At 47.0% G+C, this 25,810-nt stretch overlaps 2 protein-coding genes across 2 annotated transcripts in view; one reads left to right on the top strand and one right to left on the bottom strand.

Annotated features, from left to right (window-relative positions):
* Positions 1-16: 16 nt before the first annotated feature.
* LOC142582208 (uncharacterized) lies at positions 17-25,810 on the bottom strand. The gene is made up of 2 exons (XM_075691627.1): positions 25,384-25,810; positions 17-1,019 (listed from the first exon to the last, which is right to left on the bottom strand). Exons 1-2 carry the CDS (start codon positions 25,663-25,665, stop codon positions 699-701), a joined length of 603 nt encoding a protein of 200 aa, XP_075547742.1. The 5' UTR covers positions 25,666-25,810; the 3' UTR covers positions 17-698.
* LOC142582206 (uncharacterized) overlaps positions 17,156-25,810 on the top strand; it is a 28,899-nt gene continuing 20,244 nt past the window's right edge. The window contains exon 1 of the mRNA XM_075691625.1: positions 17,156-17,472. Coding sequence (XP_075547740.1) covers positions 17,406-17,472 — 67 coding nt within the window. The 5' untranslated portion in view covers positions 17,156-17,405. The remainder of the gene's footprint in view (positions 17,473-25,810) is intronic.

The raw sequence follows: 25,810 nt of genomic DNA, 5'->3' as shown, positions 1-25,810 counted from the left end.
TCCCTGTGTGTTCTGTGTACTACGCAGACAAATAGCACTGGTGCACGCAGGGTAACGTTTATTATCAACTCACCATTCTCGTGTTAGCCTAAACATTGAAGAAATTGAGCTTTAGCCCTCAACATCACCGCTAATTATCGTCAATCAAAGCGTCCAGCACGGAAGCATCGCTTACATCGATTCCCACGGTGCGTGGGTTCTGCATAATTTTTTATTTACAACATTCCTTTTCGGTTTTCTTTCTTTTTTCTCCTAGACTACCGCCCGATTCGTGGCCTATCCCCCCGTAGTGGGTTGAGCCATAGCGCTAGACGCCAACCAATCAGCTAACCTTGCTCTTGTTCCTTCGTGAAATGGCGCAACCCACTCTGGGGGATCGGCCATGAATCAGGCGGTGAAAAGAGAGTAATGATTTTTTTTTATGAAGATGAGATGAAATAAAATCAGTATCTTGTAAAAGTGAATTAAAATGCCAACTGTAAGAGATGTGAATGATTAAATATTTAAATATTACAGTAAATGGTATGTGAATATAAGAAGTAAAAAAAACACTTTTAGCACGCAATTCTTTTTGTATAGCGCAAAAAAGTAGCAGAGGGCTTCACAAACGTTCCTGTGGCGACAACCCAGTGCGGTAGCCCCAAACCGCACGCGAGCACGCTTTCGAGAAGGATGAAGAAGCAGCAGTGAAGCATCGATCAGTTCGCCAAGGAAACAGCAGCAACGACAACAACGCTGTTGCGAGCGCGGAGGATGGAAAACAAGACGCCGCCCACCCCGGACGCCGCGCAGCCGGCGCCCGCCAGGCACAGCCGCTCCCCCTCGCCGAAGGCCGGCCGCCACAGGAAGCACGGCCATGTGCACGGCGCGAGGCGCGCCGCCGAGGACCAGCAACAGGTACTACAGCCTGTCTCGAAGTACTGCCGCCACCAGAGCGGCAAAGGCGGCAGAGCGAGACTGCCGTCGCGGGCGCCGAGAGACCTCTCGGTGGCACATTGGGCCGCACGGCGCTGTAGGGTCTACGTGGCCGCGTGAAAATGAAAGCAGAGAAACGAGTAGGCCATTAGCCATATAACCAACTCGCCAAGTTTTCGTAATAGCTGAAAAGAACCATTCTATGAGCACGGATTCAGGCGAAGCACTCTGCAATGTCTGCAACTTGCGCAATGTTTGGCAACGTCGACCGCAGGCTGGGCGCTCGAATATTACTGAAATGCGGGGGCCAAATTCGCGAAGCTTTGCGTTCGCGACGGCTCACCATCGGCTGATGCTTGCTGATGCTTGCTAATTGCTCGTGCTTGCTGGATCGATTGGACAGTGCCCTCTGTAACCAGCGCCTAAAGTCATAAGGGGCCCATAGGGAAATGGCGCCCCCTCTCCTCCATTCTTCGAGGGGCTCGGCCCCTCTTTGGCAGGTCGACTGTAGCATTGCGGCACCCATTCGACAAGCGCTGGTGGTGATTTTATCACCAGTAGCGCCTCGTGCGGGGCAATCCTAATTCTCGAATTTTTCGATTAATGATATATACGCGATTAATGGGTTGATGTGGCATGAGCAAAAACAGATATTGTCTTACTGCTGTATGCATTTCCCCGAGGCACTGCACACGATGGTCGCCACGCTTTTTTCGACGAGGATTCTTGGTAGAGCATGCCGATTATTGTGACACTGCAGCGCCCACACACCAAACAAGGAAGTAAGGCAAAGATAACGCACAAGCGCTTTATATTTCTTGATATACTTTCCGGAAAATAAACTGAGTTGCGAGTCGGTGCTTGTGCGTTACCTTTGCCTTGTGTCCTTGTTTTAGTGTGTGTGTGTGCTGCGGTGTCATAATGAATGGCTATACCCACTCGCCCAGTACTTTTACAGCATACTGTTTCATGAGCCACCTGAACGTGAACCTAGCTGCTCGTGAACTTCACCTTAACTTTCATTCACTTAGTTGTGCATTATGACTGCTGTGTTATACCAAAGACGAATGCATTCTTTCTTCACGTTTTTTGGCAAGTAGGTGTGAAACCATAAAACAATGTTTTTTGTGCCCGAGGTTGTGAATAAAGTAAGGCAACCAATATTCGCTGTTGCGGCTAGACTTATTTGCTTTGAGTTCACATATCTTTAACCCTTTACCTCCAGAGTTATATTTAAAAAAAGGAAGCTTCCAAAATGCCAATTTTTAATTGCTTGATTGAATCCGCACATTAAATAAATGCCCGAAAAACTCTCAGAACACCCTTAAAACATTTGTTTAATTCTAGAGAAGTGACCGGAAAGGCTGCGGTCTTAGCAGTTCCCAAACTCATTATTTTTGCTTGTCGCGCCAATTATATAGGTTGCCCCATGCTAGCGAAGCTGTTGAAAGGCCCTCACCAGGTCTGGCCATTTTGAGCCGACAAGTGCAGAGCATACAATGCGCGCCAAAGATCGTGTTTGCAACGAATTACATCGCTACGCACCGCTGAAAGGCCTGAAATTTCAATCCGAACGCCGTTTCCTTCTTCACTCGCGGCGAATTCGCCCGGAGAGGGACGGATACGTAGTCGGGCTCCTGCGCCTACGCAATCGTGTCCGCAGTGTGACGTCGCTCGTGGTGACACGCGACTTCGAGAATTATTCAAGACAACATCTGTTATCTGTGCGATCTGCTGCTTGAATTGACGAAATGAAGCTTCGAGAAATAATAAAACACACAAACGGAATGTCTGCGAGGTTTTTGTTTTACTTCGCACCGAAGCAAGAGACAGGTACTTCCGCTTCATCTGCTTGTTCCCACGGTCGTGCGGTCACGTGCGCAGGTATCGAAACTATGCCATTTGCTACCGTCTTCCAGCGCGTGATCATGCTCTGTGATCCGCTTGTTCTGCCTCAGTATTCATGTAGCACTAAATTATGCCGCCAGTCATGTTTCCTTGTGCACAGCGTGCAAAATCGCGCGCTGCGCAAACGAGACAACAGCTCGCGCGCTACGCCGTCGGCGGAAGTGCATAGAGCCGGAAAAGAAAGCGAAGAGCAAAAAAAAAAAAATGAAGGCGGAGCCTCTGACGTACGCGTCACGCGATCCTCGAGGTCTGGCATGGAAGAACGCAGGGAAGCAACTTCTCTTGCGAAGGCCAGCTGGGGCGAGTGGAGAGAGCGTCTTGCTTGGCAGTGGAGCCCGCTTACTGAAATCATGGGTTCGCGGCACTGAAATATTTCTATCTCGGCTGTTAAAGAGCCGATCTAAAAAAATGTTTGCAGCAGAACGCTCCCTAGAGGACACGTAACAACTTCCAGCGTATATCCAAAAATTGCTATGCGTATGGCGAAGGGCCGTTTAAAATATTTGTCCTCAACTTGTTCATTTCATGGCCTTTACATTTTTCATATCAGCAGCATGCACTATTTTGCTGGTTTCCAACTGATATATTTCATTAGCTCGTGTGATATTGTCTTTACTTATTAAAGAGAACGACACATGGAAGCATTGATATCGGTTATTTCGGGCGCAACTTTTGCGACATACGAGTACATTCTTTTATAAAGAATACATATTTTACTTGTCTCGACCGTGCGTAGCGTTCAAGAATTCGTTTGCAGCATCTTTGGCAATGCGGTTATTTGATCCCCCGTCAAATTCTATGGGGATAGGCCGAGCTGCAGCCCTCGCAGTCCCATCGCGCGTATGCGCCCGGCTTCTCCGCAGTAATGGCAAAGCAGACGGCGGTCGGGGGCGCGCCAAACGTCAGTCTCCCTTGGTATACCGCGCGGGGCGATGGGTTGGCGTGCTGGCGGCGACGACGGTAGTGGACGATGGAACTGTGGCGTTACAGGGCCCTGGCGCAGGTGCTGAGGGGGAACGTGATGGCGGGATAGGGCAGCTTACGTCATCACGAAAAGTTCTTCCTTCACACCACGCATGAGTAGGCAGACTTTCTTCTCCTCGGACATTTCTGAGTCAGTGTGGCGGAATAGACGGCCCATTTCTTCCGTAAATATGAGAACGTTCTCGTTCGGTAGCTGCATTCGGGCTTCCAACAGTACTTCGGCGCTTTCTTTCCGGAAGATGCTGGTGAAGGTCCTCAGGAAGTTACTTCGGAACAGCTCCCACGTTGTAAAGGTCGAGTGCCGGTTCTCGAACCAGGTCCTCGCGGCATCTTCCAAGGAGAAGTACACGTGGCACAGCTTGTCCTCATAGGTCCGGTTATTGAGGACCGAGATTTATTTATTTATTTATTTATTTATTTATTTATTTATTTATTTATTTATTTATTTATTTCACAAGATTCGTAAAGGCCCTCTAGGGAGGGTATTACATAGGGTAAAGGTTACATCGGTGAGGTGAACAGTGCGTAAATGTAAATACAATGGAAAAAACAAAACTGGGACAATTTATTACAGTGCATCAATGTACAAACACAAAAAAATAATGATAGTTATCAGTACAGCCACTCTAAATGATTTGTACAAACTATGACACTGTCGTGGAAGCTCTGGTTATCGACGCATTAATAAAAAAAAATCTTTACAAATCAGAGAGTGAAACGTGATATATTAGATATGCATGGTACTGCGTAGATCGTCTGTAAATTCCGAGGCATTTGTTTCGGTGACAATGTGCGATGGCAGATTATTCCATTCTTTCGCGGTGCGAGGTATAAATGACTGACCAAATGCGAGGGAATGACACATTATGCATTTGGCTTTGCAAGAATGATCCCGACGCGGAAAAATGGCTGAGGGTTCACACATAAACTCGTTATTTATTTCATTTATTTATTTATTTAGAATATACTGCAGGCCTACAGTAGGCCCAAGCAGGAGGGGCGAATACACAATATATGCAAAAAGAACAGGATTAGCAAAATTAAAAAATGTTATATGCAAGTTGTAACACAAAATACAGCAATAAATACAAGGCTCAGATGCAAAATACAAAAAGTAAACGTAGAAATAAATGGCTCTCAAATTAAATACTGTGAAGAAAACATTGAGTCAAAAGAATCAGCTCTGGTTAAAAGATCTGGCGGACACCTGTTCCACTCCTCAATGGTGCGTTGAAAAAATTAGTATTTAAAGGCGTTAATGCTAGCACTGTAAGGGGTTAATGATTGTGCATGATGATTTCGTGTTTGGCGCGTAGTGTTAGGTTTAAGAAAAGGGTCTGCGTTCATAGACAGTTTATGGTTTTTTAGTAAGAAATGTAGTTTCAGTCTTTGAAGAGATACGTGATAGTAGAGCTTATGGAATAGTGTTAAACCAGATATATTACGGCGAAGTGACAAGGCTTCAAGCTCGGCGCGATTTTTTAATGCTGTTGCACTGGTTTCTCGTGAATAATCTGAAAAGATGAAGCGTACAGCACGGTCCTGCAGGGCTTCTAAGTCAGTTATTTGGTATGCCTGATGGGGATCCCATATGGCTGACGCGTACTCTATTTTAGGGCGTATTAGTGTTGTGTATGCCAATTTGCATAAGTGTACGGGAGCATGTTTGAGGTTATGTTTAAGGAAAACAAGCGAACGGTTTGCAGAAGCGAGGATATGGTTATTGTGATTATTCCACGTCAAGTTAGGGGTAAGGTGTACGCCAAGATATTTGTAGCTCGAAACTTGTTCAACAAGGCTGTCGTTTAAGATGTAAGATGTTGAAGTTCGGGGCGCCTGATTAGTAAAAGACATGACTTTAGCTTTAGTAAGATTTAGAGGCATTAGCCAAGTTGAACACCATACGTTTATTGCTTTTAGGTCAGATTGAAGAATGTCGTGATCATAGAGTGAATATTACGATATATGACGCAATCATCAGCAAATAGCCTGATATTGGATTTGATGCCGTCTGGTAGATCATTCATATAAATTAGAACAAGTAGGGGCCCAAGCACACTTCCCTGTGGTACACCAGATGTTACGGGGACTGGAGATGAGTTGTGATTGTTAACCGATGTAAATTGCATCCTGTTAGAAAGAAAGTCTTTTATCCATGTGACAACAGTAGAGTCAATGTTCAGCTGTGTAAGTTTGTGAATAAGTCGACGATGAGGGACACGGTCGAGTGCTTTTGAATAATCTAGGAATACGGCATCTACTTGAATTCCGATGTCTATTGATGAATGTATGTCGTGAATAAAGCCAGCGAGCTGAGTGTCACATGAACAGCCTCTGCGAAAACCGTGCTGTTGCTTAAATATTAGGTTATGTTCTTCAAGATAGTTAATGACCTGGGAATGTATAATATGTTCGATTAATTTAGAAATGTTACTTGTTAAAGAAATTGGTCGATAGTTAAGCGGTGAAGAACGATCCCCAGACTTGAAGAATGGCACTACCTTAGCCACCTTCCAATCGTGAGGGATAACGCCTGCTGATAGTGATTGTGAAAATAAGGCGGACAGTATTGGGAAGATGCTTGGGGTCATACTTGTTAGAATTGTTTTATTTAAGCCAGTATTATCAGCGGAAGATGAAATCTTAAGATTAGTAAGGAGAGAATGAATTCGAGAATCGGTAATTATTATTTCCGGCATAAACGAATGAGTGCGAGTCATGGTGGCTAACGGTTCTAAACATTCGCGCGTGAATACCGATGAAAATGTTTCGTTCAGTAGTTGGGAACAATCAGTGTCGATTATCGCTGCGCCATCGTGATCAGTAAGGACGATGTCAGAATTATGCTTGGGATTTATGACACGCCAAAAGCGCCGAGGATTAGTTGTTAACATCGATGACAGGTCCCGTTTATAGAATTGTCTGCGCGTGGCTGTGAGTAAACTTTGGTATTCTTCGTCACATGCTTTGTACCGACGCCAGGATTCAGATGATCTATTTCTGTCAGCTTGCCTAATAATGTTTTTTTTCTTGTTATTTAGGCGACGAAGGTTAGTGAAAACCAAGGAGCAGTGTTATCAGATTTTATGGAAATGACCGGGATGTATTTATCTATGAGATTAGTGAGTGCGTTTTTAAGTAGTAACCAGTTTTCTTCTATTGTCCGCGACAAGTAATATCTCAGAAAGTCGATAGAAAAAAGCGATAGTTCATTGGTAATACGATCAACGTTGGCTCTTTTGTAACACTTAATCTGCTTGCTGATAATTTGCCTTTTGATCGGTGAAGGAACGAAGCGACCAGTTAAAACATCATGATCGGATAGACCACTAATATGAGTTATTTCAGAAGATATATCTGGGTTGTCCGTTAGGATCAAATCAAGAATATTAGAAGAGTGCGCAGAACATCGTGTCGGGCTTGAAATTAACTGGGTTAGGCTAAAATCGAGACAACACTGGAGGAACGCATGGGACTGACTGTGTGCTATAGGTTGATTGTGTGGACCATGCTATGTCTGGGAAGTAAAAATCACCAAAAATGATTACATTAGAATGTGGAAACCGATGAGTAAGTTCGGTAAAAATGCGATGAAATTCTGCTGTGAACCCATGAGTGAGGTCCGGTGGGCGATAAAAGACACCAATAATTACGTTACTTGATCTGAATTTAAAACAAGTTACTACGCATTCAAGGAAAGTGCTACTAACCACGGGCACTACAATATACTGTCTGTTTATTGCAAGGAGGACACCACCACCTCGGCGATCTTTCCTATCGCAACGAAAGATATTAAAATCAGGTTCACAAACGAATATGTTTTCATTAGGAGTAGCATCGTTCAACCAAGTTTCAGTTAATGCTATTACTGTTGCCGATGTTGAGTCGATTAGTGAAGATAGTGCGACATTTTTTAGACATAACGCTTCTAATGTTAGTGTGTAAAAAGCAGCAACCGTCCTCAGTATTAATCGTACTATTTGTTAATGTTTGTGGAACCTTAGGTGAAGTTGAAAAGTTGGCGCCATGTCAAACAGGAGACAACCGGGGAAACGAGTTTCGCACAATTTGCTTTAGTGTCCCATACGTGCACTTCCTTGTTAATTTTTAGTATGTTAAAGACAAGGCATACACGGTCTTTTTCTTTCTTTATGGTTTTTGAGAACTGCCAAAGTTTACGTCTTTTATCGCGAACCGCCTCGGAGTAATCACAAGAAATGCCAAAGTTAGTATCCTTCAGCTTGTGGCCATTACTAAGTACTGCTTCGATTTATTTTTCATTGAAAAACTTCACAATAATTGGTCGAGTGCGTTCATTTGAAAATCGTTCGAGCCGATGCGCACGTGCGATTGAAGCTGTTGGTACTTCTAGCTGGTCTTTGCTATTTGCTCGGACGCTTCCCAGTCTTCCGAATCACCAGCATCTTGTATGCCGTAAAAGAGAAGATTAGAGCGCCTCGGGCGGTTTCCCAGATCGTCTATTTTGTCGTGCATCATCGATATATCATGCTCGCTGCTGCAAGACTGAGGCGACACTCCTGATGCAAATTTTGATTCTAAATCCTGGATTTGATTTTGCATTTTTGCCAGATTAACGTCTTGGCTTGAGATTGGTCTCTCTGAGGAAAGTGACTCAAGTTTACCTTCATGTACGCGTTTAGTTAGTAATTCAAGATCATCTTTTAGTCCAGTGTGTATGTGTAACACTTTGTTCACTGATTCTAACAAGTTAGAATTACTCGCTTCCAAGCGTTGTACGGCACTGAATACCATGTCAAGTTTTTCTTCTTGCGCTTTCGTCATTGGACCAGGATTCGCTTCAATGTCTCCACCTAGCAATAACAGGCGCAAAAGACACAGTGCTGTACGCGCAAACCGCTTGATACCATTGGACATATCAGGGGGCCACGACACCGCAATGAGACAAGGATTGTTGCTACGATAACATAAAGCTTCAAGGTAACTAACCTGTACGAGTGCAAACTGTGAGCGAAACATTCCAACTGCGGTGGCGTGGCCCGAAGTGTGGAAGAAGGGTGCGTGGTTATATGCAGGTAGGTCAGCTGACATGGTTCCGAGTTGCCGGCCAAGTGGATGACTAACAATTAGGTTTGGCGGCGTGCCATCTGGTGGATCCCGGCCGCTTTTTGTAAAAAATGGCTCGCTGCTTGAGAACTGGTTGTGGTAGCACCATCCGCTCGGCCGAGGCCCAGCCAGTGGTGCTGGTGACGTGGAACAGGACTGGCCAAGCACCTGTACGAGTGCAAACTGTGAGCGAAACATTCCAACTGCGGTGGCGTGGCCCCTATCGAAGATCCTTTCGAAGGTTTCGAGCCAGGTTTCCGGTTCCTCCGACGAAGCTCCACGGAAGGTAGGGGGCTCCCTGGTTTGTTGAAGCACGATGGGGGACGCTGGGGGCTACCATTGTGGTTGTCGAGCTGGCCACGGTCTTCCTGGTCGTATCAGAAGTCCGTGCTCCGGGGGCAGTCCTTGCAGTCTGCGGCCAGCTCGCTGGTCTTGGGCGACGTTGGTGTTGTCTTCGGGTTTCGGGCTTGGATCGCGGCTTTGTGGGGGCGTTTGGCACATGAACGTAAAGCACCTCTACCCCATGTTACGTAGTAGTGACTGTGCAGAAAGCAGCAACACTGTGATTGACGAAACTAGCGTTTTATTGGGCGAACTTGTGCGCTCAAAAGCAGGCTAAGCTCAAAGAACAACGATAGCGGCGAACACATTCGGCGATCGTCGAAAATCTGATCAGCAAGTCAAGCGCGTCAGCTTTTATGCATGAGCCATCGAAGCTTTCGTGTAATCGCTGGTGCCCGCGCGTCTTCCAGAAAGTTCTACACAATTCGCATCGCACATGCAATCAGATTACAAAAGCTTCGGTGACAACAGTCAGCAGCAAAGACAAACAAACGCCGTGTACTTAGATTTAGGTGCACGTTAAAGAACGCCAGTTGGCGCCTCATAATGAAATCGTGATTTTGGCACGTAAAACCCACTAATTTGATATAAAATTATCATCATGTAAATCTAGCACCTAAATGTGGGAAACAGCTGACAATAATTTGCAACTTGGAAATACGTCGCACTCCCCTTCACCACTACAGGTAATCGCTGGTGCCACGCATCTGCTGTAGGACGTGACGCCATATATCTTACTGATGGGGTGCTGGAAATGTTAATGTTTTTGAGTTTCTTAGACGGTATACTAAAGCAATACAAAACAAAGAAAACATTTTCTGTGCTTTAGAAAGTTTAGTGCCGAGAGGGTTAATCAACTAGCTCGGATTCACAGTTTGGAATTTAGTTTCAAATTAACGCCGCTCACATTCCGCGCTGCAGCGACTGAAGGCAGCACCAGTTAATGTGCTCTTTCCCTGCTCACGAGGTCGCGGCCTAATTATTCGTTTCTTTCGAGCGATCTCGTTGGAGCAAGAGCAACGCGAAAAACTTTCGTGATGGTAATTCTTTGAACAACATTTCTCTGCGCACACTCGCAATGGACGTACCAGACCACCGGCAAGGACGGCGACGCTCCTGCCACGAGACGGATGTCTACGCCGGCGGAGCAAAGTCCGCGCGGCCTGCAGACAAGAGAACTCACAGGCACGTGAATCCGCCAAGCGGGGCTTCGTTTATTTACGCGTATACCTGTATCTGACCCCAGAGATTGGTCAAAAAGGCGGAGACGTGAAGAAATCAACTTGTTGGCCGGCCACACATTTACTCGCCGTTATTCTCGCGTCATGTCGTTGTAGAATGCACTTAAAGAGACACACACACACGCACGCGCGCGCGCACGCACACACGCACACACATATACGCGCACGCACACACGCGCACGCGCGCACGCACACAGAGAGAAACGAAGTAACGCAATCGAATTTCGTTCTCTACAACGAGACATCGCAATAGGTACGATACTTCGCGAAAAGACTCGCCGGAGGTCTTCGGTCCACAATATGAAATCATTTCTGAGATTCTCAGCGTGTGTGTATAAATAAAGAAAGAAGTAATTAAGATGTGGGTTCTTCTGCTAAGAGCTCCTGAAACACCATTGTTGATGGGGCACTTTTGTAAAGAGATGCAGCGGACAGATAGAGAGCAGCACCATGTTTTAACATTTCGTCTCGTGTAGGAACACGCTGCTGTTGATGAAACACGATGGTGCACATGTAGACGACAACGGAACATGCACGTGTTCCGATCAGAGTTGCGGAGTGGGGCCCTCCGTGCCGTTCCCACTCCGTTCCGGAGACTGTAGATCCCCCATAATTCTACTCCTTTAAATTCCTCGGAATGGTGAGAGATGGTCCATTTCCACTGCTGGAGTGGCTGATTTCATCCATTCCACTCTTCTAGTTACAGTAAATGAAAAGCTTTCTTTACAATTGTTCCTATAACATGCCTACTAATTAAAACGTAATTTTGCAGACTTAAAAACGTTACAGACAATTTTATGTACTATTTTATCACACCTGAACGAACACGCTTTTGGCCTTTCATTTATGCGTCTCGTTATCGCGCGTAATCTCGCATATCTGCATTTTTTAAAAGAAGTGTTTTATCAATTTGGTTTCGGCAAAAATAAATGTACCTATGTGCGCTGTAAACTTTAGCATTTCGCCGGAAAAGAAGCATTGCACGAGCACTTGGATGGTGGAGCATACGTGTATTCCAGTTAAAGTGCATGCGTGGTCAACAGAGTGCCCTTACGTTATGAACTTTATTTACATAACACACACACACGAAGGGAGTATACGTTACATGTCTATGACGGATTTTAAGTCTACTTGGAATTTTTAGTGTCGTGCTCGTTGGAGCGTCGGCGTCTCTGGGCGTAGCCGAGCGAACGAGCATAGCGAAGGATGAAGGGGCGGACGGGGAGCGCAGCGGGGGATGAAAGCCGGGGACGAGGTTGTGGCGAAAGCGCGAGAAAAAAAGTGTGGTGCAGGGCAAGACGTCGGCGCGCGCGCCCAAGCGTCGAGCGGTAGAGAACAGAGAGGAAGACGAGACTACAAAATTGCTCTCAGAACTCAAGAATGCTTTCGCCAGCATGCAGGCTAGCTTAGCAAAGGTCCAGGAAGCTATATCGCACCCAAAAATGGGCTTAGGTGCACTCAGTGAACGGATAAGCAAATTAGAGGAGGTCGATGCCAGGAGAGAACCCAGCCCCGCTCCTTCGCAAGTCGCAGCACGACGTCATGTACTAGCACCACCGACGGAGGGCGCGATTCTCAGGGCCGTTCAAGCCTCCTCTCAGCCTAGCCATGGATAGTGCGGACGAGAACTTTAGTATTTGGCAATGGAACTGCGGAGGGTTTCCCAACAAGAAGCCGCTTCTGCAGCAATATTTAAAAACTCTCACGGTTAAGCCCCAGATCATCGCTATTCCGGAAGTTGCAACTAGTACTCCTATCAAACTCGCAGGTTATCTGGTAGTATCCTCACATTCAGGAGGTAGGGGAGTTGCTACCCTTGTCAGCAAAAGGTACAATTGCCTCTCTCGCGACCTCGGCCCAGTTGGTGATGGCATCGAGTACGTCATGACTGAAATCCTCATGAACCCACCCAGAAAGGGCCTCAGAAGAAACAGCCTTTATATCCTCAACGTATACTGCAGCCCCAGCTACCGCAGGGTGAGGGCGAACTCTCTCCTCAAGAGGGCCGTCAGCCTGGCCGGTGGGCACCCCCTTGTCATCGTCGGGGATTTCAACGCTCCACATAGGGTGTGGGGGTACACCCATGACACGCCCAAGGGACGCGAACTGTGGCAGACTGCGATGGAACTGGACTTGACCCTTATCACCGATAAGGACTTCCCCACTAGGAGAGGCAACTCCGCATGCCGGGACACTACCCCAGACCTCTCTTTTGTCAAGAACGTAGGGGAGGTCAAGTGGGTCAACACGGCTCTAGACCTCGGAAGTGACCACTACGTCATCGAAGTCTCCCTCCCGATAGCCCGCTATAAGACGAGGAAATTCAAGCTGATCGACTGGGACGTTTTCCGCAAGATCAGAGCCGAGCGCGCGCCGATGGCGGAGACAGATTTTGAAGGTTGGTGCAAAGGGATCAGGGATGACGCCGCGGCGGCAACCAAGGAGGTCGTCACTGAGCTCGACGTTGACAAGATGGATAGCAGATTGGCGCACCTGCTGGAAGCCAAGCAAGCCCTCCTCACGAGACGGAAGGGGCAGAAGCATAACAGGCGGCTCCGCAAGAAGGTTTCGGAAGGTAACAGGCAGATCGAACATCACTGCAAGAACCTGTGTAAGCAACAATGGGATGAGCTCTGCGAATCCGTCGAGGGTCAGCTCAGATCAGGCAAGAGCTGGGGTCTGCTCAAACACCTTCTCGATGAGGGCAGCACCAGATCCAGCCAGAGACGATCCCTCGCGCGAGCCATCCACCTCGCTACGGACTCTGCCCCGGACGTGTCGATTGTCGACAGGCTCATAGACAAGTACCTGCCGGTCGCGGATAGCTCTGCCCCTACCCAGTTCCCGGACTACGCGGGGTGTGCGGTGCCGGAGTTGGACCAGGACTTTACCGCGGCCGAGATCCGAGATGTCCTCTTCTCACTCAACGTCAAATCTGCCCCTGGTCCAGATGGCGTCACTAACAGGACGCTGAGGAATCTCGATGATGAGTCGATCGACTTCCTCACTGAAAGAATTAATGAAGTCTGGCGTAGTGGACAGGTCCCCAGACAGTGGAAGGCGGCCTACACGGTACTCATCCCCAAACCCGGTAAAGCACCAGGAATAGAGAATCTAAGACCAATTTCCCTGACGTCGTGTGTCGGTAAGGTTGCAGAGCATGCCCTGCTCAACCGGCTCAAGGTGCACATCGAGGCCAATGACATGTACACCCACAATATGATTGGTTTCAGAGCCGGCCTCTCGACACAGGACGCCATGAAGCTGATAAAGCATCAGATCATCGACCGGAGCACGGGAGATACCAGAGCGATCCTTGGACTAGACCTGCAGAAGGCATTCGACAATATTTCACACGAGTTCATTCTCCAGTCTATTGCCGGCCTCGGGCTCGGGAAGAGGGTCTACGACTTCGTCCGATCCTTCCTTAGCCAGAGAACTGCCAAGCTCAAGATCGAAGGATACCTTTCGCAAGAGATCACCCTCGGTTCACGCGGCACGCCTCAGGGCTCAGTCATCTCGCCAACATTATTTAACATCGCAATGGTCGGGCTTTCTAAGGAGCTCGCGAAGATTCAAGGAATCAACCATACTATCTACGCAGATGACATCACCATCTGGTGCGTCGGCGGGAGCGACGGCCAAGTTGAAGCCGCCATGCAGAGCGCCATCGATGCGACCGAGCGCTTCCTCCGCCCCACTGGGCTCAGATGTTCTCCATCAAAATCTGAGCTACTTCTCTACAAGAAAAGACCCAGAGGTGGCGGCCATCGTGATTGGAAACCGGCGTCCGAAAGCGAAATACGGCTTTTCACTGGTGACGGGTCTCCGGTGCCTAGAGTGGACTCACTCCGAATATTGGGGATGTATATCGAGTCTAACGGTTCCAATGGAACCGCACTCAGAAAGATCACCGCCAAGACGGAGAGTGCTCTCGGCCTCATTCGGAGGATCGCCAACAGGCACCGGGGAATCAAGGAAGAAAATCTCATCCGCATTATACATGCTTTTGTTCTCTGCCACCTTTCATACTCGGCGGCCATGCATAATTGGCATGTGGCTGAGAGGAACAAGCTCAATTCACTCATCAGAAAGGTTTTTAAGCTTGCCCTCGGCTTGCCTGCAAGCACCCAAACCGAAAACCTGTTGAAGCTCGGAGTCCACAACACGCTCGAAGAGATTATCGAGGCACAAGAGCACTCACAGCTGCTCAGGCTATCCGGCACCCCGACGGGCCGCAAGATACTCGACGAGATGGGCCTCAATCCTATCGACCAGTGCCCTGACGCCATGCGGATTCCCAGCGACATCAGGTCTCAACTGCACATCGCGCCCCTGCCCCGCAATATGCACCCCGCAAACAACGTCGGCAGACGTCGGGCCAGGGGTAGAGCTCTACTCGAGCATGTCCGCAATAACCACATTGAGGCAAGCTTCGTGGATGCCGCGGCATATGTCCAACAAGAGGCATTCGCCGTCTCCATCGTAGACTCCAATTCAAGGCTCACTTGCTGCGCTACGGTACGCACTTCAAGGCCCGTGGTAGCCGAACAGGTTGCAATCGCGCTGGCTAGGCTCGATGGTCGCAGAGAGGCAATATATAGTGATTCCAAGGCAGCCATTAAGGCCTACCAAACCAGCATGGTCTCCCCCCAGGCCCTCCGCATTCTCCAAAGCGCCAAAAGTATCTCTCCGCATTCTTTATTTTGGTTTCCCGCTCACTTGGGGTCGATTGAGGGTTCTCCCTCTAACCCTAACGAGGGCGCACACGAGGCCGCGCGAGGACTCACTGACCGCGCCGCCTCAGCAGTCCCTCAGCCCCGCGGGGAACCCTTGCTTACGTTTAATGAGATCACTACGCACTACTATCTGTCAAGACGGGTCTTCCCCCTCCCGCACCCCGCATTATGTAGGGCGCGGGCGGTTACCCTTCGACTTTTACAAGCCCGTGCGTACTCTAACCTCGCGGTTCTTCATGCCATATACCCCGAAAGATATCCCAGTGCGGACTGCCCTGCCTGTGGACTAAGGGCAACATTGGACCATGTGTTGTGGGAGTGTGAAGCCATCGGCTCCTCCTTCAGCGAGGATAGGTGGGCTGCGCTCTTGGGCAGCCCCGAACTCAACGACCAAACCCTGGCCGTCCAGAGTGCCCGCGATCGGGCCGTCAAGCTCGGCTTGGCGGTCCCTACGTGGGACTAGCCGGGTGGCGCGGGATCTCCCCTGCGTCTTCTCTGGACCAAAATAAAGTTACTTCACTCACTCACTCAGGGCAAGACGTGTTCTGCGGCGACGATTGCTACGAAAGGCGCCAGAGTGGCCCGCATCGCCTGTTCACCGATGACACCACGGATACCATACATGGAGACAAAGCGCTGCATGAGCGGAGGTCTAGACTGCGGTGGCTGCGACGAATCGCGCACCACGCGTCACCTTCCCGCTTCCTCTCGCGATCTCCAGTTTAGCGAGGCAGTTGCGCCACACTTGGCTCCGTCGTGTAATACTGCTTGATGTCTCCATCACAGTTCTCGCATCCGCCCACAGCACAAGTTCTTCCTCTACATCCCCGCATTGTGCAGAATATTGTTCGATTTCGCCCCACAGCACACAGCATTTAGCAGACGCCGTTGTCCATGGTTTTGCGACGGAGCAATGGTACTTTCTTTTTCGCGTCCAAGGCCAGGGATGTCCGAAACGTGCAGCGCTTAGGTGGTGCCACCTGCTTTAACTTGTACAAACCGGCTGCTGCAAAGCGTCTACAGAAAGACCCTACAGTTGCAGCTACCCAACAACTGCAGCCTTCATCGAGAAATGCTTGCGGCGAACGCTGGGCGCGAAGGCAAGCTTTCTGGTTCTTTATTTCGTTCCCCGCACGGCCGGCGCCGCCGTTGCCGCGGATGAGCGGAAGTGAGCGCTATCTCATGATGCTTCAAGGAACCCACGCGGCGCGCGCCTACCATTGGTTGGCTGTGACCATGTGACCTTTCGCAGTATTTCCGGCCACGCAGCCGCATTTTCCGCTTCATGAGCCATATAATGCTTTCGCATTAATAATGTACTCTTTCATAGGATTTTTACAGCTTACATAGCTTGTTATGAACTCTTTGCCCCACTAGAAATTATCATGTTCGCTGTTTTCATCGAATTTGCTCAATGCTTGAAAAACAAAGTAAAAAAATAGAGAGAAAGAGCTGAGCGAACCGCTATTTGTGTTCTTCACCACTGTGATCTGATACAGGTCGGCATAGCCACTCACTCGCGCTCATTTCAAAGAGGTGAGTGAATAACGAAAGGTGTGAGTAGGCATGAGTATGAATGCGAGTGAGCACCCATGACTATTCATTCTTCTCCCTTATTCTAACGTCGTCTGCTGCATTGGAGATAATTGGTAAATAATGAAACATTGACCGACGAAAATACGACTCGTTCGACTTCTGGGTAATATTGTTATTATTGTTATTATTAGGTAGTAGTAATTATTATTATTAGTATTATTTCCTACGAATTTAATTATTATTTGTGAAGGGGGCTATCTTGCTGGCGTTGTCTAGTTTTTAAAGAGATTGTCATTCCGACCCGAAGGATTGCGCGTGGTTCAAAGCCCGTAGGCGTCAATTTTCTTTCGTTACTTGAACCACGAGACGATGCGTGTTACACTCGTAGCCAACATAGCATCACCGTGAGCCGCGCAATGTATGCACCTGATGTAGCGCAAAAAATAAATAAATAAAATAAAAACAATTCCAGTCTACTTCTGGGTAGATGGTGCAACATAACTTGCAATGACCAACCTGTGCCCTTTGTGTTGACCATACCTAACATGTGTGCCTCCAACGCTTTCTTTGCGCACACGCACGCACAGTCGACGGCCGCAACGAAGCTCCGGCTGCCGCTGTAACCGGAAGGCTGATCACTGCCAGACCCGCCTTCATGCCAGCCGTCGGAACTGACCAGCAGGGCCCCTCCAAGCAGGAGCCCAGCAAGCTGGCGCCACCTGGTGAGGCCGTTAGCCCGGTTAGGCCGGTAACCACCTTTGTCGCGAAAGGGCGAGCAAAGATTTCATCCTTCCGGCGCTGTGTGCAATCACGGTGTGGGAGCATGCTCAACTACTCCGTAGTTGCGCATCGTATGACTTCATTTAACGCTGAAACTGATATTCGGCATCGATAGACGCGTTAGAACTGTAAAAGATGTACGATGGAGACAGATGGCCGCACAATTTTTGTAACCATAAGTTCCTGAGCTATAGGTCGTGGACGAGGACAAAATAAGAGACAGGACACATTTGGCTTTGCGTTTCTCCTGTCGCTTGGTTTGTCCTATGCGAGCTGTGTGTTCCTACTATTCGTAATGGACCACCAACTCCAAATTGCCACCTTTTTAGTATCTAATTTGCCACTCCATAGTATAAAGAATACGCTTAGATTTCAATAGTTCTGTGCCAATTATTTGCACTGATGGCGCGGCGGCCACGCTGAATAACTACTGTCAAGATGTGTCGTATACCCGTCTGGTCATATATCCAGCAGTGCTGCACAAACTGGACGTCACGGCCTCGATTTTTCTTCCTTTCTTTTTTATCAGGCCTCGGGGCGAACATAACTAAAGACAAAAACTAAAACGGAGCTAACAGGATAATCCTAGTGTTGCAGCGGTGAGCATCATTGTTTACTTGCTTCCTTAGGTACATTTTCTTTTAACATGAAGCGTGTTCTGCTTATGAGTGGGGGAGGGGGGCATCTCATCTGTAATGAACTAAGATTATACAACAATAGCAGAAATCGAAATGATAATGTCTGCATGCAAAACGAATAACCGTCATTCTTTATTCTATATATTGTTGTGATCGGCCGTTTACCCCGCGAAAACAGTCGCTCAAGAAGGACGTCATAATGGTGAACGGGTCGACGACCTCGTCAGAGCCATCCCCAACTGCGATGGCTCATGGCAAACAGTTGGGCTCTGCCAAGAGGGGTTCTGCCAGAAAGGGTGCAGGAAAACATTCCTTCGTCACCTGTCATCTGCCCAAATCGCCACGTCCGGAGACGAGGTCATTGTGCTTCCCTCATTCCCTGTTCGTGCCCAGTCATGTGCGTGTTTTTTTTTCTTGCCAAGTTCCCCTCGGAGGAAAAGGGCTACCAATTTCCTGGTTGGCGGGAGATGACGTCATCCATCACCTGACGCCGGATTGGGGGGGGAAGGGGGACGGGACCAGGACGACGGAGCGGTTAAAAGAGGATGATGATGATCATCATCATCAGCAGCAGCAGCAGCAGCAGCAGCCTGGTTACGCCCACGGCAGGGCAAAGGCCTCTCCCATACTTCTTCAACTACCCCGGTCATGTACTAATTGTGGCCATGTTGTCCCTGCAAACTTCTTCATCTCATCCGCCCAGCTAACTTTCTGCCGCCCTCTGCTACGCTTCCCGTCCCTTGGAATCCATTCCGCAACTCTTAATGTTCATCGGTTATCTTCCCTCCTCATTACGTGTCCTGCCCACGCCCATTTCTTTTTCTTGATTTCAACTAAGATATCATTAACTCGCGTTTGTTCCCGCACCCAATCTGCCCTTTTCTTATCCCTTAACGTTACACCTATCATTCTTCTTTCCATAGCTCGTAGCGTCGTCCTCAATTTAAGCAGAACCCTTTTCGTAAGCCTCCAGGTTTCTGCCCCGTACGTGAGTACTGGTAAGACACAGCTGTTATAAACTTTTCTCTTGAGGGATAATGGCAATCTGCTGTTCATGATCTGAGAATGCCTGACAAACGCACCCCAGCCCATTCTTATTCTTTTGATTATTTCAGTCTCATGATCCGGATCCGCAGTCACTACCTGTCCTAAGTAGATGTATTCCCTTACCACTTCCAGTGCCTCACTACCTATCGTAAACTGCTGTTCTCTTCCGAGACTGTTAAACATTACTTTAGTTTTCTGCAGATTAATTTTTAGACCCACCCTTCGGCTTTGCCTCTCCAGGTCAGTGAGCATGCATTGCAATTGGTCGCCTGAGTAACTAAGCAAGGCAATATCATCAGCGAATCGCAAGTTACTAAGGTATTCTCCATTAACTCTTATCCCCAATTCTTCCCAATCCAGGTCTCTGAATACCTCCTGTAAACACTCTGTGAATAGTATTGGAGAGATCGTATCTCCCTGCCTGACGCATTTCTTTATTGGGATTTTGTTGCTTTCTTTATGGAGGACTACGGTGGCTGTGGAGCCGCTATAGATATCTTTCAGTATTTTTACGTATGGCTCGTCCACACCCTGATTCCGCAATGCCTCCATGACTGCTGAGGTTTCGACAGAATCAAACGCTTTCTCGTAATCAATGAAAGCTATATATAAGGGTTGGTTATATTTCGTACATTTCTCTATCACCTGATTGATAGTGTGAATATGGTCTATGGTTGAGTAGCCTTTACGGAATCCTGCCTGGTGCTTTGCTTGACAGAAGTCTAAGATTTTCCTGATTCTATTTGCGATTACCTTAGTAAATAGTTTGTAGGCCACGGACAGTAAGCTGATCGGTCTATAATTTTTCGTGTCTTTGGCGTCCCCTTTCTTATGGATTAGGATTATGTTAGCGTTCTTCCAAGATTCCGGTACGCTCGAGGTCATGAGGCATTGCGTATACAGGGTGGCCAGTTTCTCTAGAACAATCTGCCCACCATCCTTCAACAAATCTGCGGTTACGTGATCCTCCCCAGCTGCCTTCCCCCTTTGCATATCTCCTAAGGCTTTCTTTACTTCTTCCGGCGTTACCTGTGGGATTTCGAATTCCTCTAGACTATTTTCTCTTCCATTATCGTCGCGGGTGCCACTGGTACTGTATAAATCTCTATAGAACTCCTCAGCCACTTGAACTATCTCATCCATATTAGTAATGATATTACCGGCTTTGTCTCTTAACGCATACATCTGATTCTTGCCAATTCCTACTTTCGTCTTCACTGTTTTTAGGCTTCCTCCGTTCCTGAGAGCATGATCAATTCTATCCATATTATACTTCCTTATGTCAGCTGTCTTACGCTTGTTGATTAACTTCGAAAGTTCTGCCAGTTCTATTCTAGCTGTAGGGTTAGAGGCTTTCATACATTGGCGTTTCTTGATCAGATCTTTCGTCTCCTGCGATAGTTTACTGGCATCCTGCCTAACGGAGTTACCACCGACTTCCATTGCACACTCCTTAATGATGCCCACAAAATTATCGTTCATTGCTTCAACACTAAGGTCCTCTTCCTGAGTTAAAGCGGTATACCTGTTCTGTAGCTTGATCTGGAATTCCTCTATTTTCCCTCTTACCGCTAACTAATTGATCGGCTTCTTATGTACCAGTTGCTTCCGTTCTCTCCTCAGGTCTAGGCTAATTCGAGTTCTTACCATCCTATGGTCACTGCAGCGCACCTTGCCGAGCCCGTCCACATCTTGTATGATGCCAGGGTTAGCGCAGATTATGAAGTCTATTTCATTTCTAGTCTCGCCGTTCGGGCTCCTCCACGTCCACTTTCGGCTGTCCCGCTTGCGGAAGAAGGTATTTATTATCCGCATATTATTCTGTTCCGCAAACTCTACTAATAACTCTCCCCTGCTATTCCTAGTGCCTATACCATATTCCCCCACTGCCTTGTCTCCAGCCTGCTTCTTTCCTACCTTGGCATTGAAGTCGCCCATTAGTATGGTGCATTTAGTTTTCAATCTACCTATCGCCGATTCCACGTCTTCATAGAAGCTTTCGACTTCCTGGTCATCATGACTGAATGGAGGGGCGTAGACCTGTACAACCTTCATTTTGTACGTCTTATTAAGTTTCACAACAAGACCTGCCACCCTCTCGTTAATTTATTTATTTATTTATTTATTTACAGGATACTGCCGGCCTTAGTCTTAGGCCTTGGGCAGGAGTGGACAGTGCGATATACAGATGAACAAAACAAAAACTAACAGCAAAAATCATTACAAGAATTCAATACATTGCAATAGACATATTCCCTGATTCGCACAAGCCGTACAGAGCATTCCAACAAAAAAAAGCATTACAAAATTTCAATATATTTTAAAATACGGATATTCGCTGAACCGCAAAAGCTGTACAGAGCATATTGATAACAACGGGATATTCATAACAAGGAGTCGCATTCATACTGGTATGCTGAAAGACATCGCGCATGCTCGGTAGGTTGAGCAGCAAGAAATCTACAAATAGTAATGACAAGCAAGCGAAAATATCACTTCCGTATATTGTAAATCAAAAAGGAAAAAGAAGAATTACATTCATACATATACACATAACATCGTCTAAATGCTATTCAGCTGGTTGCAGAATGACTGGACGGTCGGGCATTCCACTGTACTCGCAGAGAGCGCGTTCCACTCACCTATCGTTAGAGGAAAAAATGTGTTTTGAAATACGTTTGTTCTGCAAGAAAACTCCTTTATTTTCTTCTGATGATTAGATCGTGTTGCACGCCTAGTGACTAAAGTAATATACATATCCTTATCCATCCCCAGCATATCATGGTAAAGTGAATACATGTATTTCAGACGGTCCCTATATCGCCTTAATTTTAATGTTTCCAGGTTAATTTCGTTAATAAGAACTGTCGGGGATACGTGCCAACTATAACAGCTAAACACGAATCTAACAGATTTTCTTTGAATATTTTCCAATTGAGTAATGTTCTTCAGGGTGTACGGGTCCCACACTACCGAGGCGTACTCAAGAATTGGCCTTATATACGTTTTGTACGCTAAAAGACGGATTTCTTGTGTGGACTGTCGGAGCGACCTTCTCAAGTAACCAAGTTGGCGCATTGCCTTTTTTGAAATAAAAGATATGTGATCGTTCCATCTAAGGTCGGATGAAATTACGAGGCCTAACTATCTGTAGCTACTAACCGTAGATATATTATTACCACTGAAACTGTAAGAAAATTTTAAGGGGTGGCGTTTTCGTGTTACTGACATAGCAACCGTTTTCTTTGCGTTAATATTCATTTGCCATGTCGCACACCACGCTTCTACCTTGGCTAGTGAAGAATTCAAGCGGACCTGATCATTTACGCTATTAACTTCTTGATATAGTATACAGTCGTCTGCAAATAAACGTATTTTCACGTTTACTTCTTTTATTAAGTCATTGACAAAGATTAGAAAGAAAAGAGGCCCAAGGACGGACCCCTGTGGAATGCCCGATTGAACCGGTGCTGATCCAGAACGCGCGCCGTCAATAAACACACTTTGCCGCCTTAACGACAGATACGCTGAAATCCATGAAATCAAAGAATCATTTTTAAGCATTGTTTGTAGCTTTAACAGCAGTTTAGTGTGAGACACACGGTCGAATGCTTTTTCGAAATCTATGAATATTAAATCAGTTTGGCCCTGTTTGTCTAGAACTGCTGCGAGTTCGTGGACAGTTTCCAGTAGCTGTGTTGTTGTAGACAGTCCCTTCCGAAACCCATGCTGCCTGGGATCAATGATATTGTTGTCATTAAGAAAGACCGAAATATGTTTATATATGATATGCTCAAGGGTCTTTGCACATGTGGGTAACAATGAAATTGGTCTGTATGAAGTGATAAGCGACCTGTTTTCTGATTTGGGTATCGGGGTAACCTTTGCGTACTTCCAGTCATCCGGAACTTCCGCACGCGATAAAGACTTGCTAAATATGATGTACAGATATTTTGAGCACCACTCGGCATATCTCACGAGAAAGGCAGTAGGTATGCCATCCATTCCAGGCGATTTCTTTGTATTCAAATTTAACAAGAGAGATAAAATGCCTTCTTCGGTCACTGAGATATCTGCAATTCGCGGGCAATCAACTGGAAGGTAGCTTGGTTTACGACCGTCGTCATCAGTAAATACCGAACAGAAAAATTGATTGAAAGACTTTGCTATCAAACTTTTATCAGTTACGGTATCCCCGTCGATGCAGAAGCCAGACAAGGGTTGCTTTTTCGAAGAAAAATGACGCCAAAACTTTGCCGGGGAAGACAGCAGAAAATTCTTCAAAGATACACTTTGATAGTATTCCTTTGCTTTTTTAATGCTTGCCTTTAGTTGCAGACGTATGTTGGAAAGTTTACTGGCATTGTCCTCTGTGGTACACTGACGGTGCTGTTTTCTTATTCGTTTAGCCTTCCGTTCCAGCCGCACTATCTCCTTTGTAATCCATGGGCGTGTGCGCTGTTGAATGCTTAGTCTCATGGGAACAAAGTCCCTGACGCATTTTAAGACTAGGTTCCTAAAGAAGCACCACAGCTCGTTCACACAGCACGTGCCCGATTCAGAAAGAAGTATGAAATCATCCAGCGACCTATTCATGGCGTCCAATATGTCAACGTCCTTAGCGCGGCAAAAGTTTGGAACGAGGCACCTTTTTTTCCTGGTTTCCGTCGGACGGCCAAGTTCAATTGTTAAAGATATCAGTTTGTGATCAGATATACCGTCAAAAATATGTACTTCGGGATCACGACTGAGCACTGCATTGCTTACAAGGAATAGATCTAAAATTGAAGCTGTATCATTCTGAATGCGCGTGGGCTCTTTTACTAACTGAGCTAAATCATGGAATACTACGAGGTCGACAAAAGGTTCAGCAGCACTAGAAAGGGGCTCAGGAAAATCGGTACTCCAGTCGATTGAAGGCATATGGAAATCACCACCCAGGAGGACATTACAAGAATAGCTTTTGCTAGAACAAAGGAATTCGTTAAGCTCGAGGAAGAAGTTATCTTGAGTAGGGGGACGGTAAAAGGCTCCTACAATTACAGTGTGCCCATGGAAATATACTTTAATGAGCACGCACTCAATAGCAGGTATATCAGGTAACCCAGACACGAGTAGTGACTGTTGATAAATAATTGCAACACCACCGCCGCGCGAACTTCTATCTTTACGATGAATTCCGTAACCTGGTGGTGTTACTTCCTCGTCGGAGATATCGGGGTGAAGCCAAGTTTCCGTGATTATAAGAATATGTGGCTTGTGTGTTAAAATGATACTTTCAATATCATCAGCTTTATTAACGATGCTACGTGCATTAAGGTTGATGAAACGGAGCGGCTTTTGGGCATCTGTTTGGGTTCATTGTGACTGGCGTCTTTCTTCAGTTTGTCTGCCTGTGGGAATCCTTCTGTCACTTGTGCCATCCCATCGGAATAGCTCGCCATTAATCCTAATTTTGTCGTACACTAGTTGGACTTTCCCCCCAGCAGCTCTAATTTCGGAGGCGCTATACCAGAGTTTCTTTCTTTTAAGTCTTGTGGGCGCTGAGAAGTCTTCCGATTCCGAAATATCTTTGTTTTTTAGTTTGAAACAATTCTGTAGTACGGCCATTTTTTCGCGGTGGTCGAAAAGCTCGATTATGACTGGGCGTGGTCTAGTCCCGTGTCTGCGCCCTATCCTATGAAGTCGTTCAGCCGAGGAAACTTGCACACCGAGAACGCTCCTAAACACGCCCTCTAACACAGCTTGCTTCAGATCATCACGAGTTTCGGCAGCTGTTTCTTTGACCCCAAAAACCAGAAGGTTGTTCCTCCTGGAACGATCTTCTAGATCGACAAATTTCTCCTGCAACCTTTGCACACTTTTCTCGAGGCCAGAGACTTTTTTGCTGACTTCTTTAATAGCCAATGCCGACTCCTCAACCACCTTTAGTTTCATTTCAATTTCATCTAACCGTTTTTCTATTTTTTTCTGACCATTAAGTAGTTCGACTAACAGTTCATCAGTCGTAGCCCCAGGTCCAGGATTGGGCTCTACGTCCCCAGAAAGCATAAGAAGAGAGAAGACAAAATCATGAACAACCAAACGGAGCGTACAAAGGCTGCGTGGGCACGTCAGCTGGATGAAACATCTATCGCTGGATTTAAGAGTAGAAGCCTTGTTACTGACCTGCATGTAAAAAAGCAACGGGCTGGTCATGTTGACTGGCGGCCAGCCGACGAGCCCACTGGAAGGTTCCGGTGGCAGCTGGCTTCTTATATGCGCTCTTGATGATGTCGATGGGTCTGGACGCATTGACACCCAGCGATCTTCATGGTGTGGCGGTGCGTATGCGCAGTCTCCGTAGAAACCTGCCGTGGTCATGAGCAAGGGCGTTGAATCTTGCAATGCGCTGACCGCTGTCGTGCCGAACAGGAAAAACTGCATGTAAAAAAGCAACGGGTTGGTCATGTTGACTGGCGGCCAGCCGACGAGCCCACTGCTATAGAATTCCTGTATGTTACCAGCTATATTCTTATTAATCAGGAATCCGACTCCTAGTTCTCTCCGCTAAGCCCCGGTAGCACAGGACGTGCCCGCTTTTTAGCACTGTATA

The sequence above is a fragment of the Dermacentor variabilis genome, chromosome 5 (assembly GCF_050947875.1).
Source record: "Dermacentor variabilis isolate Ectoservices chromosome 5, ASM5094787v1, whole genome shotgun sequence".
In the NCBI taxonomy this organism is placed as follows: Eukaryota; Metazoa; Arthropoda; class Arachnida; order Ixodida; family Ixodidae; genus Dermacentor; species Dermacentor variabilis.
The sequence above is the reverse complement of the archived record's forward strand: the minus strand, read 5'-3'. Positions and strand labels throughout refer to the sequence as shown.